Source organism: Charadrius vociferus, unplaced genomic scaffold (genome assembly GCF_000708025.1).
Source record: "Charadrius vociferus isolate BGI_N301 unplaced genomic scaffold, ASM70802v2 scaffold906, whole genome shotgun sequence".
NCBI classification, from domain to species: domain Eukaryota; kingdom Metazoa; phylum Chordata; class Aves; order Charadriiformes; family Charadriidae; genus Charadrius; species Charadrius vociferus.
In genome coordinates, this window is record NW_009648878.1 from 1,126,597 (window position 1) to 1,142,801 (window position 16,205).

At 40.4% G+C, this 16,205-nt stretch overlaps 1 protein-coding gene across 1 annotated transcript in view; it reads left to right on the forward strand.

Annotated features, from left to right (window-relative positions):
* MET (MET proto-oncogene, receptor tyrosine kinase) overlaps window positions 1-7,926 on the forward strand; it is a 71,139-nt gene extending 63,213 nt beyond the window's left edge. The window contains exons 16-21 of the mRNA XM_009887081.1: window positions 1,220-1,300; window positions 1,911-2,092; window positions 3,714-3,823; window positions 6,370-6,535; window positions 7,443-7,579; window positions 7,716-7,926. Of these exons, the coding sequence (XP_009885383.1) occupies window positions 1,220-1,300; window positions 1,911-2,092; window positions 3,714-3,823; window positions 6,370-6,535; window positions 7,443-7,579; window positions 7,716-7,926 (887 nt within the window). The remainder of the gene's footprint in view (window positions 1-1,219; window positions 1,301-1,910; window positions 2,093-3,713; window positions 3,824-6,369; window positions 6,536-7,442; window positions 7,580-7,715) is intronic.
* Window positions 7,927-16,205: the final 8,279 nt, after the last annotated feature.

The window sequence follows — 16,205 nt, forward strand, 5'->3', positions numbered from 1 at the left end:
GACACACCCAATCCAAGCTCTAGGATTTGTGCCCAGGCTCCAAACAATCTGTGGTCTGATGGGATTTTAGTTGCTTTTATAAAACAAACTTTGTATTAATTTTACCCTGAGCCAAAATCAAAGCCAACTGGGCTATGAGCAGTGCTTATGACTGGAACCTAGTCGTATTAATCAGATAGTGTTGTTCTCTGCAGAACTCACACTTGACAAAAAAACTATTTTGCTTTCTAACAGCAAATATTAATATTTTAAAAGTCCCCAGTATGTAGTACATCTGTGAAGGAAAGCCACCGTTACATGTACATCATTTGATTTGTATAAATTATTGCATGTCCCCAGAGCTCAAAGCTCTCTGAGTGTCCCAAACAGGTCAAGCTGACTTCTCAGAGTAGGTTTCCCCACTCTGCAGACTACCCCATTTGCTTGACAGGAAAGCACAGGATCAGGAAGGATTTCTGTGTCCCGGGCAGTTTTTTTCACTCCTTAGACCATTAGCAAGAAGGCAAATTTCACTCATCATCTTCTAGTGATATTTTGCACTAGGAACTAGGCCATAGCAGAGACCATGGACTGCTGCCTCGTGGTGTGGTCAGTCTGTGATGGGTAGAGCAACCCCCAAATCTTTCATGGCCAACACACCATTTTTAATACTCAGCATTTTCCATGGAATAGCAAGACCTGAGAGACTGTAAGTGCACAGTGACACTCCTTATACAACGTTTCACTGAAGAGGCATCAAGGCTGTACAATCCAGTGGGCCATTTAGCATGGGCTTACAGACCACAGAGAACCACCGATCCAGTGGTCATGTCAGCTCCTTCTAACTGCTCTCTTGTGCCTTCCAGTACCCTCCTTTGACATATATCTAACAGGAGAGCGTGGTGGGAATGGGCTGACATGGTTTTTTGTGCACAATCATTACAAGAACGTGAAGCAATTGTGGCGTCAGCCTTGTCATTATTTATACTCTCCATCTAGGTCAAAAAATATCAATTATGCTGCAAATAAAGTTTTCATTTTATGTAATGATGGTTTTATGTAATGATGGTTTTATGTAATGGTGGTTTTATGCGTTAGTTATAAAGTATACATTACAAGTGTTGGGAATTGGACAGAAACAGAGTGTGATCACTTTCTTAAAGCATAATTGCTACCCAGTGGAAAATACCAGAAAGCTAATTTTACTTATTAAAGCTAATCTTGCTCTTTTCCTACACAGGACATTTTGGGTGTGTGTACCATGGGACACTGCTGGATAACGATGGCAGGAAAATTCACTGTGCTGTGAAGTCACTGAATAGTGAGTTACATGTTTAATAGTGAGACATTACCATAATTCCAAAGATAACCTGGGTGAACGAATTAATTACAGTGAAGTGTACTTTCACAAGTAAAGATTCTTAGTTGCAGCTGGATCAGATTTATCTCTGGAGCAATTCCAATAACTTCAGATTACCACGAAGCATTGGTATATATTTGTGCATCAAATTAAATGCCCATATATTTCCTCTACAAAGAAAGGGACAGAGGAAAATCAGGGAAAGGCAGTGTCATCTTTTATTCTACTGAAGATTTGGTTTTGGAAGTTAAGTTGCTAGAGAGCAGGCAAAGCTGCTGGAAAAACAGGAAGAGACTATGACAACATTTATTAAAGACTTTACTCAAGTGTTGTTATTAAATTCTAAATAATTCTTAATAAGAACAGGAGAAATGGAATCAAAATGACCAACAAGCTACATCTGATCATTGCAAGAAAACGGATGCACATAACCTAGTTGCAATGTGGGAGATGGGGAGCATGTTTGTAGCTTCTCATTATCACTTTGTTGTGCAATGATATGCTGTACAGAAATGAACTGTAGTATGTTTGGGTTTTTTTAATTATTTCATTTTATTACTGGATTTCTCAGGGATTACAGACCTGGAAGAAGTAGCTCAGTTTCTGAAAGAAGGAATAATCATGAAAGATTTCACTCATCCCAATGTTCTGTCGCTCCTGGGAATCTGTTTGCCCAATGAAGGATCCCCCTTAGTTGTTCTTCCATACATGAAACATGGAGATCTTCGAAACTTCATTAGGAATGAGACTCATGTAAGTACCTGGTGAGATCTACCAAACGGTAATGCAAGTCTGGCCACGCCCTGCTCCAACACCACAGGTTATAAGCTCTGAGAATTACATTACGTCTATAACTTGCTGCTGTTACTACACCTTAACCTCTAGCACTTGCCTAGGCTGGCACCGAGCCTGACCACAGCGCTGCCACTCCTTCCCTTCCCCCTCAAATTCCTCTCCAGAGTGTTTCCCAGAAATTATCAGCAATAAGTATTTCTCATTTCCCATCCATAAGCCTTTTTATAAACAAATATGTTTATGAGATCTAAGTCAAGGGGCCCAACCATCTGCTGGTTTAAACTGGCATATCTCTGTTGACTTCAGCACAGCTGTGCCAGTTGTCACCATCTGCTCTTCCAACTCCTAGGTAAGGGATCCTCATGTCCAGCGAGAGACATAGTCCCAGTTACCATTATTTTTTCTTCTTAAGATAGAAAACCAGCAATTGTTATACAAACTATGAGTACTCTCTTATCAGAGATTTTCCCCATTTTCATTGAAAGACTGCAGATTTCTCAAACATACCTCACTGCTTTCTCTCAAGTGTGAGACCACAGGTCTTGCCTCAGGTAGTGTAAGCCCACTTTATACTGTAGTATTTCACCTATTTCCCAGTACTAGGACAAGATAAAGCGACTTCTGAGCCAATGGGATTTCACCCCTGCCTCTATGGCAATCAACAATATCCAGTAAAATTTAAAAATAAAAAAGCATCTTGACAAGTTGTTGGGGGAGTTAAGCTTTCTGAGGCAGGGATCTCTTCCCTTTCGAGCTTGTTTCATTCTCCAAGCACCAGGGACCTTGTCTGTGAACAGTGCCGTGGTCCTTCCTGAAATAAAGAGTAATGCCACAGTTGAATAGGATTGTTCCACAGAAGAATATGATATCGAGCGATGTCAACAACACAAAAATCTTTGGGACCTTACTGTTACATAACAAGTCATGCTGTTGGATAAAAGAATTACAGGTTATTACCTGTATAATTATATATTATATATATAATTTTATATATATAATAATAATTATTATTATATGCAGATTTAACATTTTCAGTAAGGTCTAACCTGTGCATTGCAGACCAGCAAAAAGACTTACCAGTCTTTGCGGAAAATTTTCCTCTGGTAACTGCTAAGGTCTCATTTGCCTTTTCCATGGCACCATACTGATGATAGCTTGTACGTACTTTGCCTCAAAGGACTCTGTCCTTTCTTGGTCACTTCCAGCTGATGAGCTCCAAGTTCACAGTTAGCATCTTCTACGGAGTTACATGCTATTACTCTAAGTCCACAAATGTGAATTTTGTGTATCAGGTGTGATGGTGAGGTTTCAGCATACTGTTCCACTTTCCAGCCCAGGTTATGCTGCTTATGCTGCAAACTCCACTCTTCTGGAGCCTGTCAGTTTTTTGATTTCTTAAAGTGTGTTTCCTCACTGGAGGTAAGAACTTGACCTAAACTTATGCCAGTTTTACTACAAGCACCAACCTGTCTTGATCATTCTGGTGGCAAAATAGGTGTGTCTTAAAACTAACAGCAAAAAAACAGTCTGCTCCTTGGGCTTCTGCATTCATTGTATCACAAATGTTTGTATTTTACAGAATCCAACAGTAAAAGATTTAATTGGATTTGGCCTTCAGGTCGCAAAAGGGATGAAATACCTTGCAAGCAAAAAGTTTGTCCATAGAGACTTGGCAGCAAGAAACTGTATGTAAGTACAAACATCTCATTCCAGCCACGTTGTCACACTCTCCTGTGTAAGACAGTCAGATGAGATAAATGAAAGTTTCCAGGATTCTGCTTTTTTTGCCAAAATAGGGTGTTTTTTTTCATTGTTCCATAATTATATCAATGTTTGTCTTGCATACTGATGAGCTGCTACTCAGCTTGCTAAAGGCTTACTTCTTACACATAAGCTTTTCTTGAGTGTGGGAAATATGAAAAGCTGAGGTGAAAGTGTAGTCTCTCAAAATCATTGGTTAGAGAGTTTAAAAGGCATCTCCTAAGGGAAGTTGAACTGCTGTTGTCTCAACTTGCTGTGCTTCTACCCAACCTCCTCAAAATCAGCACATCTCTGCTGCCGCACCTAGCAGGAGGGAGAGGAACACAAGGAGAACTTTGTGAGAAAAACAGGAGCACAAAGAAACACCAGTGAGACCTCTTGACAGTAATACTTCATTATATGAGTATGATCTTACTTGGCTCAATTGTGCACACAAATTAACATTAAAAAATCAGAGCATGCAAAGAATCTTAGCAGTGTCTGAGTAGCCAGACAGTTCAGTTTACACAAAGACTAACTGATACAGGAATTGCCAATAGTATTATGTTGATTCAGCACCTACGTTATGAATTAATGAGGTACAGGAAGAAACAGTAGAGTTTATTTTTAGCATGTCATAATCTGAAACTCTGGCCGCAAAAAGGTTATTCACCTGTGACATCAGATGTCTTATTCTTTTTCAAAGGATGCGCACTCGTGCAGCTGAACAGCCTCTGAAAAAGAACATTTTCTTGAAGATGCTGTTTTTTAAGGGAGGAAAAAAGCCACAAGCAATATGATTTTCAGGTTTCCTAAGAAGGAAGGAATTGGGTTACTGGACAGAAGTCCTGGTTCATCTAACTAAAGTCCAAATAGTGGCAACAGGGCATTCCCTCTGGCCTACTGTCTCTTCCTTGGCTGAGGAGGGAACAGCTATCAGGATGCCTCACGCTGCCAACTGAATGGCTGCTTTTGTACTTCTGTATGGCTCAGGACTTCAGAGCCTGGAGAGCCACTGCCACCTGAGAAGATGTAGGGTTGAAGACCAACATTCCCCAGTGGCCATGTGCAATCCAGCACTCAGAAGCACAGCCCTTGCCACAACGTCGACGTCCATCAGAAAGGAAGCCAGCATGCAAACGCAGTCCCTGTGGACCCTTGACTCTATTTCAGTCACCTGGAAGAGGTGCAAGAATCTGCTATGGCATAAACTGTCCCCTGCTGACCCATCAAAGTTCCCTCATTCTCCCTTCATTGCTACTGGTTTAGCTATTACATCAGTGAACACAGCAGATGGTTGTGTGCCATTCTGAGGGACTTCAACAGACCAGACAGTTGCCCAGACAGAAACCTCATAAATTCAGGACAGGGAAATGCCACGTGTAGAGGCTGAGAGAGGTGGGATTGTTTACCCCGTAAAAGGCTCAGGGGCATCCTACCTATGTGTATAAATACCTGATATGGTGGAGTAAAGAAGATGAAGTCATGTTCTTATTAGTGGTGACTAGGGACAGGCCAAGAGGCAGGGGTCACAAATTGGAATAGAGAAAATTGCATTTAAACACAAGAAGAAACACTTTTATTGTAAGGATGACTGAACACTGGCACAGGTTGCCCAGAGAGGTTATTGAGTCTCCATCCTCGGAGATACTCAAAACCCAACTGGTCATGGTCATGGGCAACCTGCAGTAGCCGACCCTGCTTTGAGCGGGGGAGGTAATGGTGAACTAGATGATCTTCAGAGGTCCCTTCCAACCTCATCCATTGTGTGATTCTGTGAAGAAGCCCAAAAGCAGATGTTTGCTGCAGCCAGGTCTGCTCAGATAATGAAAGACAGGCTTAAGTATGCCAACACCCATGCTCTATCTGTTTTCTGACAATAATACCATTTTATCAGGACAAACACGAAGCTTAGGAGCAAAGCTAGGGAGATCTTCTGGTATGGCTAAGCTGTAACCCCAGCAGGACTTTGCTTATACCATCATTCTTTCTCCGTAAAGACACCAAACACACCCTTAATTACAGGACTACATTATTATATATGGGCAATCACTGAGATAATGATGGGTCCTTCCTTATGCAAATTGAGAGTGAACAGGAAAGATGATGCCTTGACTTGGAAATAAAAATGAGAGGTTTCTCAGGATATGGAAGAAGAGCGAGCTGTGGAAAAAAATGATGTAGCACTTAATCAGGATGTATAGGCTATTAGCAAAGATCTTTTTATACAGAGCAATTGTTTTAAAAGAACTGTAATTCAAATTCTATTATCAAAACAATATTGGTAATTTCCTGACTTCATTCACTGAGTTACATGGGTGTCAAATACACTTTGCTGCAGTTTTTGTTTCACTGTTACATTAGTTAATAGATCCAAGATAAAGTACTGCCTTCCAAAGTCACGGTCTCAAAAATGCAAGATGCTCATTATAATCCACTGTCACTGTAAATCTCGCCTGCTTAGTTGTAGATAATACTTTTTGTCATTTCTCTAGGTTGGATGAAAAATTTACTGTCAAGGTTGCTGATTTTGGTCTTGCTAGAGATGTCTATGATAAAGAATACTACAGTGTGCACAATAAAACTGGAGCTAAACTGCCAGTGAAATGGATGGCTTTAGAAAGCTTACAAACTCAGAAGTTCACAACAAAGTCAGATGTGGTAATGTACAAACATATTTGTATCACCTATTAATTTATCTTACACTGCTTGAGGCATCTCCCTAGTATTTAATGAATGGACTAACTCCAAAACAAAACTTATATTTGAATCTGACTTTAGTTCACATAAGAATAAGAGACTGTTTCTACATCCAAAAAGGTTATTTGTCACAATCACAAAGCAACAAGATGTTGACCTGATTATCTGTTACTGCTCAGGAAAGAGTTAGGAGTTTAATCCCACTCCAGGGGAAACTAAGGACAATTCCAGAAGCCAAGTTGGAGCTGAATCCTGCTATAGGAGAGGCTCTGGAAAGCTTGACAAAACAGGTTAACTTTGACACTCGTAAAATTTAATAGTTCTCAAAAACACTTTATTTGCTTTATAAATACTTACTGACTGCCTACAGCAATCTCAAGTATTACCTGGCTATTTATGAAGAAAAAATTATAAGATGAAGTCATTAGTTGGCTGGATCACTTTGTATTTTAGCTCTCCTTTCAATCCAGATTCAAATTAGGCTGTGATGCATAGAATTTTCACCACGTATATGCTCTTCAGTAAGTACTTACACAGGGTTAGTCAGATCGTCAGCTCATGTAAATTGGCAGAGCTCCATTAACCTCAAAAGAGGTCTGCCAATTTATACCAGCTAAGTAGCAGGCCTATAGGCTTTTATTTTCTTTCATTTACTTAGTTGAATTTCTCTGGCTCCTCAATTTAAGTGGCTCCTCAAGTCCCTACAGCATCTATTAGCCCACTTAAAAGAAAGCTGAATGCAGTAAAATAACTTTTCAAAGGGAAAATCCATGCATTTGAATGCTTAAATCTGTCAAACCATCTTCTAAAACTAGAATGTAAAGCCCTCCAACCCTATCACTTATTATTTATTTCTTTGGTTTTTTAGTGGTCCTTTGGTGTGTTGTTATGGGAACTTATGACAAGAGGGGCACCACCTTATCCTGATGTAAATTCTTTTGATATAACCGTTTACTTATTACAAGGAAGAAGGCTGCTACAACCTGAATACTGCCCCGACCCACTGTAAGTAAATAGTTGGCAAAGCCTTCTGCAAATGCTGCTGATCCTGATATTATAGTGAGACTGTGGGAGGAAAGAGGGGTTTTTTTTCCTTTTTACATAATTTCATAATTGAACACGTCTTTTATTTGAATGACAGGTATGAAGTCATGCTGAAGTGCTGGCATCCAAAGCCTGAGATGCGTCCAGCGTTTTCTGAACTTGTTTCAAAAATATCAACAATCTTCTCCACTTTTATTGGGGAACACTACGTTCATGTCAATGCTACTTATGTCAATGTGAAGTGCATTGCTCCCTATCCTTCTCTTTTATCATCACAAGACAACACAGACATGGATGTTGACACATGACGGGTATGTCTGAAATAGAGGAAAATCCATTTCTAGTTGTATGAACAAAAAGCAGAACATTTTGTCCACTAGTTTTTACTGCCCGGTCTTTGTGAGAACACTGTTGCACATGTTTATGTTGTTGCCCAAGTTGCACTAGTACAAGGACATGACATCGTATTGTTTAAGGCTACGGGATTCTATAAACCATCACAGTAATTTCCAAGTATTTGGACAACTGCATCAATTTACCAAATGGAAACGTTGTGTGCCACCATCCAGAGCTAGTTCCCACTAGCTCTCATTAATGTGTTCTCAGACCCAAGAACAAAGATCCATCATTAATGCCATGAAGGAGAAAGCAGAATACCAATCAGTACGGCTGGAAGGACTGTTACTGTTGCATGTACTTTAGGATAATGAGCAGTGCAGAAATGGTTTTCGCACAAAAGGCTAACACAAACAATGAGAGTTACAAAAGTTTAAAATGTATTTTCCTCTCCCACAGTCCAAACTTTGGCTTTTTGCACTACATCAACAATGTTTCTTAGAACATTGACAGCCAAGAGAGCCAGCCTCGTGGTAAATGTCTTAACAGAAATCAACATCGAAAAACGGTGTGCAGTAAAATAAGTATGTCAGCCTTGCCAGTCCTCTGGTGTAGTCAGACGGTACATAAAATGAAGGGAAAATCATCTAGCTTAAAGCATTTCTAGTGTCAACTTTATTCCAACATTCAACCACTTTGATTAACAGCCTGTATTGACAGATCCCTTGCTGAAAAATGCGGAGCCACCATTTCTTTCAATAAAGAATTAACCACTCTCCGAGAATAAAAACTTGAAGGCATCCATATTAAATGCCAGGCTAATCCCTGGGATGTAGTAATACGGGCCGCATTATTCTAGAGAGGAAGAGGAGACAGGCAGGCTGGCAACCTTATGGAGCTGCTGTCTGGTGAGTCACACAGTGAGTAGCTGAAGCTCTGCCACCTACCCTTGGGTGGAGCTGCCGCCAAAGGCGAGGAAGGAGCAGAGGCATTGCAGCCAGCCCTGACCTAAAAAGACTGTGCCATAGCAAAAAAAAACTTCTTCGTGCCAGCCCTAAAGAGCTGAGAAGACCGATCGAAAGGAGAAACAGCTTTAGGCCCCCCTAGCCTTTTCTTGGATCGCACAACCCAGTGAGTTACGATACCTACTTTTATTTCTAAATTATGACCAGAGAAACAATTTTGAAAAGAGACAGTAAATAAAACTTTCATTCGTTAAGGAAGAGTACTATAGCTTTAGGGCAAGCATCACATGTCATTTCTGTTCCTGTGGAATTCTGTGCATACTACTGTATAGCTTGTTTAGTATAGGATAGAACTGGGTTTGTTGGTGTAAACACATAAAGTATTCTATTTTTATATTAAAAAAAAAAGTTTATTTTTAATGACATTTACAAAGTTTGGTTAGGCCACAAAATACTGCACTGTGAACATTTCAGAAAATGTATGTCAACGTACATGATTCATAAATGGTAGCAACCTTAAAAAAAATACTGTGTAAATATTAAAAAGGAAACGAACTTACTGTAAACACACTACACCCTATGTATAATATCTCCGTTGCTGCAAGCCAACCATTTTAAGACCTTCAAAGAGAGGTAATGCAGATAAAGAACTGATATACGGGAGATATATTGTTCTTGGGAGACAGTGTTATAACTGAAAGATTTATAATGAGGGCAGAGCGTGTAGGCAAACTACGAGCAGATAATATTGTATTGTGTTTCATCACCACTTTCATTTCAGAACTGAACTTTCATGTCTGCTGAGAGCAATGCTAATTGTAGATTGCTCAAGGACAAAAGGCTTTGCTGCAGGCAAAAAAAAATCATCTCTATGGTTGTTAAAACAGCTAAGGAAGTTTATGACACATAGATTTGGAGAAGATACTCCAAACTTGTACATACATGCTTGAGGAACGCTGCAATGTGAAACAGAGGACATTTCTACTATTTATGAACTTTTGCTTAATAAAGTTAATGTTGTGTCTGGGACACCTGTAAGAATACGTGATTCTCGTAAAGATTTGATGTTAGTAAGTTCATATATCTGCAAAAGAAGCTCAATGGTACTTACATTTATAGTTGTTGTTATGACCTAATAAACGTTATTAAAATGAATTATTGTAATACTTTACCCTCTGAATGCTGTAATTACTGTTAACATTTGACTGTTAAGCTGATAAAAGTCTGTATGTTTTTTCTGACTAACATGGGAAAAGCAACCTTGTGCAAGGAAACAACTCAGAAACATAAAAATATGGAGAGCGCCCCCGTAAATCAAACACGCAGTTCATCAGCCTCCTACGCATTAATAGATGCCTCAGAGAAAAGTGCAGAATATTCTGTTGTGAACAATCACGGCATAGCCCATTTGATTAGAAAATCTCCTCTGACTTGTTGGGGGTAACATCTGAAGCTCCGAATTTAAGCATCATAAAGAGTAGCTGCTTGGTCCAACAAGGATGCCAGCACCTGCATTTGGCATTCAAGCCCCCTAGTCAGTCATGATCCACAAGAAACTTGAAGTACCTGAAGCCATGTCCCTCACAGTCATCCATCACCCATTTCATCTCTGCGAGGTGCTTTGTACCTGTGACACCTGAAGAGAGGAGGTGTCGCAGTCCCCAGGGGTCTTCTGGGGGAAGAGGAGCCAGCCCCGCTCTTCTCCCACGCACGTACTCCCAGTTACATTAGATGCCTCCCACTGAATTCACAAGTTCACTTCTGTGAAGCCTATTTTAAGTGGGAACCCTACAAACACTACAACATGCACTGTCCTGTACAACTCTTAAGCCAGATGACACTACAAGCTCGTTTCTCCAGTGGGTTACCTCAGGGTGGACACTTTATACTCGACTCACTCAGAAATATTTTAATGCATAAAGTCACAGCTGATGAAAAACGGCATTTATATGCTCTTGTAATTTCACAATATCAAGCAAACCAACACCAAAACACGTTTCCTCCAGACACATTTACTTCTTAACAGAGAATGTATATGCGCAGTTTCAACTTGAAGTGTATTTTGGGAGAAACGGGCATTGAAAACAGCAGCTAAGGATGAAAACATTCTTCTGTTGTGTCACAAGCCCAACCCAGCTAAAAGGTCTGACATTTTTTTATTCTAATGATTTACATCTAATTTATGTTCCAATACATTTTCAGGATTTCCCTGAAAGGTCAGTAAAAAATCTCCAAGGTTTTACTGCAGTCCGCTATTAATACCAGGGTCTTCAATCTAAACCAGCATCATACACAGCCAGATGATGGTCTGAACGTAAATACCAGATTTGTAACACATTCCTCTGATTACTTCTCATGATTTCTAAGGGATGCTATATATTGCATTTTTGAAAGGGTCAACAGAATCACAAGCTTCCCATGCTCAGTTTTTCACCCTGGTAACTTTATTTATACCAGGTACGCACTGCAGCAGATCTTCAGCTGACTTACACTGGCAGCCTTCCCCCAGCATGAATATTAACAGTGGATGTGGCCCATGATCAAAAAATTGCATAACAGATACCCTATGCAAAAGCCAAGAGATTAAAAAAACAGGGAGGAATATCCTCACCCCACAGAAATTTTCCTGTTGATTTCACACAAACCTTTTTTTAGTGCATTATTAACTATTTTAAATAATTTGCCTATATTAAGGAAGATTTTTAATATATCCAGCAATATTAAAGGCCTCTAAAAAGCAAGGAAAACAGCACACCGTACCATTGGGTTTGCTAAGGCCTCACATATTGCTGGTTTTCTGTCTCATGTTAAATTAAATCAGGAAGAATGGACTAAACAAAGAGGAAAGGTATGCCGCAATTTCTGTTACAGTGGCAGAAGCAGTACGGGCGAGCAACTGCAAATTGGCATCAAAATAATTTTAAACCTAAAAATGAAACTCTCCCTTCAGAAATTTCATTTCTGGAATTCAGCCATAACTCTACATCACAAGAAAAGGTCACAGCGGATAAATGAAATACAAATCCTAATAGGTTTTTTACTCACTGAACAAAACAGCTATTCCTCAGAAATTCCAATTACCATTATTTTTAACAAATAGGTCATGAACTGAGTATTCCGAGCATTGAAGAAAGACACAGGAAATCTCAGGATTTTGCCAGACCGATTAGTAAAAACATTTACAAGAAATTGTGATCTCACAGACAGCAGGGAGAACTCAGAGCAAGTTGATTGACTCGGCAGACACCAACCCAGAGGAGATCAGCCCCTCACCCTGGAACTGGAGCTGTGTGCTCTGACATTAAACCTGAATTTGCCTTTTGAAATCCCCACCCACCTGCTAACGCTCAAGGTGTAATCACTTCCAATGAGGATGCCGACAGGCTCTATCTCTGATTAAGGTCAAGCACTTGCAGCCACTCCATAACCTCCTGGGGGACAGAGAGAAACCGTTTCTGTTTTGTGTAGAACACTGCTTCCCTGGCTGATGTTACTATTAACTTTGGTGCTTTCTTTTTCAGAGCTGGCAGCCTCCTCCCAATACACCATGCCTGGAGAGAGACCCTCAGCCGAGGGTAAATCCCTGCCGGGGTCACCCCAGGGAGGCCATCACAGCTCAATGGCACTCAGGTGCCATCCAGCCGAACCAGGCTTAAGCAGAAGTCTCTGACATGCAGACCATGTTGGGCTTTTAGTTTTTCAGTTGTTTATTTGAGGTTAGAGGGAGGAGGAGAGGCACGTTCAGGTTTCTTTTCCCCTTACTGTCATCTCATCCCATCCTCCCTGGGTTGGGAGTTGGCACAGAAGTCCTCGGGGCAGCAGACTGATCTTTCGGCTCTGCAGCCTTACGGGGCTCCCGAGGTCAACAACGCAGCGTGGTTGTAGTTAGGGGTTTAGGTGAATATAGCCAGAAACTGTAGGTCAGGCTTGACGGGATTTTGTTTGCACAATCCAAGGTAGAACACCAAAGAATTTGGTGATATATTTATTGTGGTTTCCATGCGCTTTGCTCTTTCAGTAGTAAGTACTTTGCCACGGCCTGGTGCCATTAGGAGGTTCATTGTATCTGCTGAGCATCTTCTCACATTCATTATGACAATTTAACAAGGAAGATATCCTCTCTTGGGCCTCTGAGGCCCTGTGCGTCTCTACAAACACTATGCATTAATGCTTGCCAGAGTTCTAATTACGTTGAGCACGTTGAGCCCCTCACTGGTACAAATGACAGCTGAATATCCTCCTTTAGGATGTGAAAAGCGTTAGTGCCAAAAACTTTAGGGTGCATGACCAAACATGGACACCTCAGCTGCCATGAGGCTGCAGCTCACTGGGGCAGTTGGCATGCTTTGCAAGTGCGACAAAACTGAACACAAACACTAAAAATACAGTCTGAGTTTTAATTAGGGAGGAAAAACAGCCTTCGGACAACAGTGGTATATTCTCTATCTTTTGTGCAGCTCGGAAAAAAATAAAGGCAATTTAAGAAAGACAGCGGACCTGCAGCCGGTTGGAGGTCATGGTGCAGAATTCATGGCAAACACGTGCCGTGATGTGACAACCCGTATGCTCTCGTCAGCAAGTGGAACATAACAAGGAGTGAGTCACATCCAACTCCAATTGTATGCTAATGGTTTTCTTATGAAAAGCTCTTAGAAAAGGTTACTGCTACAGGAAGGACAACCATCTTGAGAAGTCAAAAACACTCTCACCATGTAACTTTTGCATTCTGTAGAGAAACTGAACTGTCTGAATATCTTCTTCATTCATTTTCAGGTACTAGAAACATATCTATTGAAATTAGCTTGTTTGTTGAATTACTAGCCATGCCTATGGAATATACCTGCCACCTGGCCACAAGAGCCATAACAGCATTCGAAGTATCTCCCTCAAAGGTCAACAGCTCAATAATCGTAAAAATGCTCCTGCATTGCTTGCGTCCTCCGTACACCTCTGAGCACCAATTAGTTGCAGCTATTGGCAGACGTTTTGAACAGCAGCTCTGAATCTGATGGGAAGAGGGTAAAAGTCTGTCAGGGCCACGCAGTCCCCACGAGCATTGAATCATGTCACTGAGGCGGCGAAAACAAACTCACCTCATTGACAAGTGTAAACCCGGGCTGCTGTACAAAATGTAGGTTAATAAACAGCATCTATGTCAGGACTATTTCTACTTCTTTTTGTGAATAGTAGGTTTACTCAAAAATATCCTGGCAAGATACTTGTACATCTGCAACAACAAAAAAATATATTTGCTAGGTATCCTAATATTGATTTATAGCAGCAGGGTTTTCTTAAGATCATCACAAAAATACAGAGTAAATTATTTTAAAATATGTTGTTCTACATCATATGTCTAGGAAAGTGAATGCCTTCAAAATATACCGGCCAGCCTATTTGGATAAATGAAGGGAATTCTCTTCTATTAGCCATTCTGGGCATCTTGAAATAGGTTTTTTTTTCCTTCTCAAAGCTGAGTTGGTTGGGGAGGAGTCCAGGGAAACTGATTTGGGATTATTTGGCAGAAACTAGAGTTCTCTGCAGCACTTGAGGGTTCTTCTGTCCACCAGAACTGATTTACCAAGTACTTCATCCTTTTTCTTGTCTCTAGGATCTTCACACTACCAGAAAGCATCACGATATGGAGGTTCTGTGTGCAAATATCTACCCAAAATTAATTTCTGCAGACAATCCTGAATAGGAAGATAATGTCTGGATGGTGGTGATGGTGGAATATAAACAAATCCGTATTGCTGCACTGAACAAATCATTATCAACACAGCACTTTTCCCATGCGCCCCCTTCAAAGTCCCTACAGTACTTACCACAACTGCATTAAAATTTATGTAGTCCTGTATTTTACTGCATAAAACCTTGAATGGTATTAAAACAGTAACTTCGTTGCAGAGAAACTGATGTTTGTGAAGGTTAATGGCCCATACTGAAAGACAATAACAAATGTTTTTCCTTAATGAAATACTTGGTTTAGATCATATTTGTCATACTGTACTTATGCTCCAGTCTGTCAAGCAGATATTATAAAACAGACTCATTCATAAAGTACAACATACAGGAGCAAGACTCTGTTTTTCTTCAATCTGAATTCAGACTAACAAGGTCTCATTTCAGTGAAAACTAAAGAAAAAAAAAAACCAAAAAACCCAAACTTCCTTTCCCACCTGAATGAGAATACAGAAACTTTGTCCATCATTCATAAATTGAGCCACAATCAGGAAATTAGAGACTGCAATGAGATCAAAGGATTTTACTGCTCAAGGTACCCAACACTGTTTTCTACAAGTTTAATACCACTCCTCCCCACCCCCCTTACTTAGTTATAAACCACCCCTAACAGCTAGGTCAAATTTTATGAGGAGCATTTCTGAAAGCTGGAAGAGCTTTCTCTGGAAAGAAGCCATCTGTTTGAAGCGTTCAACTCCTTCAAGATCTGAAACGCTTCCCAGTGTTTTTTTCGCTTCCCAGATGTATCACAAGTTCCAAATATCTAAGCATAAAGTGACAGACTTGCACAGTTGCAAAAGAACTTCTCTTTAGCGGTAAAGCACAACTGAGAGGTAAGCTGTGTCAGTCAGATACAGGGGAATGGAATGAGGAGCGCTGCTGCTTTGGCTTATCTATGTTTTGCAATGCCAGTGTTGTATTTTTCATGTATGTGAAAGGTATCCACAACTTCAGACGCTTATGTTTTGAAGTGGGTTTTCTTTAGATAGGGATTGCATATATAACACATCTTCCCACAGAGCCAAGCTCCGCTTAGAGAATATGAGAGATGTTCCTCAGCTTACAATAATTTATACTTCAAGACAAGGGGAAACTGATAAAAGGCTGTTGAAAAAGAGGCAAATCCATCCTACCTCTGTGATCAGCTGAGATAACATCAGTACATTGTCCGCATGAAGGTATTATCCAGTAACAGGGACAACTGCACACAGCTCAAAAATCAATCACCTTGAGGAGGACTGGTTAAGGAAATTAATATCAAAATTACTCATGATTGGGAAATACTGAAACATTGGGAGAATTCTCTAATAGAAATGTAATCGTAAAAGCCTCCTTGTTCCCTTTCTTGACGCTTCTAATCAAACGCTGCTCTGTTTAAACAGCTAGTGACAATTTCAGCCTGCTGTGATAATGCCTAGCGCCAAGGCACGAGGAGAAAAGCTGACCAGAGAATGAGCAGAAAGAACCAATTTTGGAGATAAGAGTCTTCCTTTGTAACTACGCTAAGAAGTAGTATAATGAATAGTACTACCCAGTTTGGAGAGAGC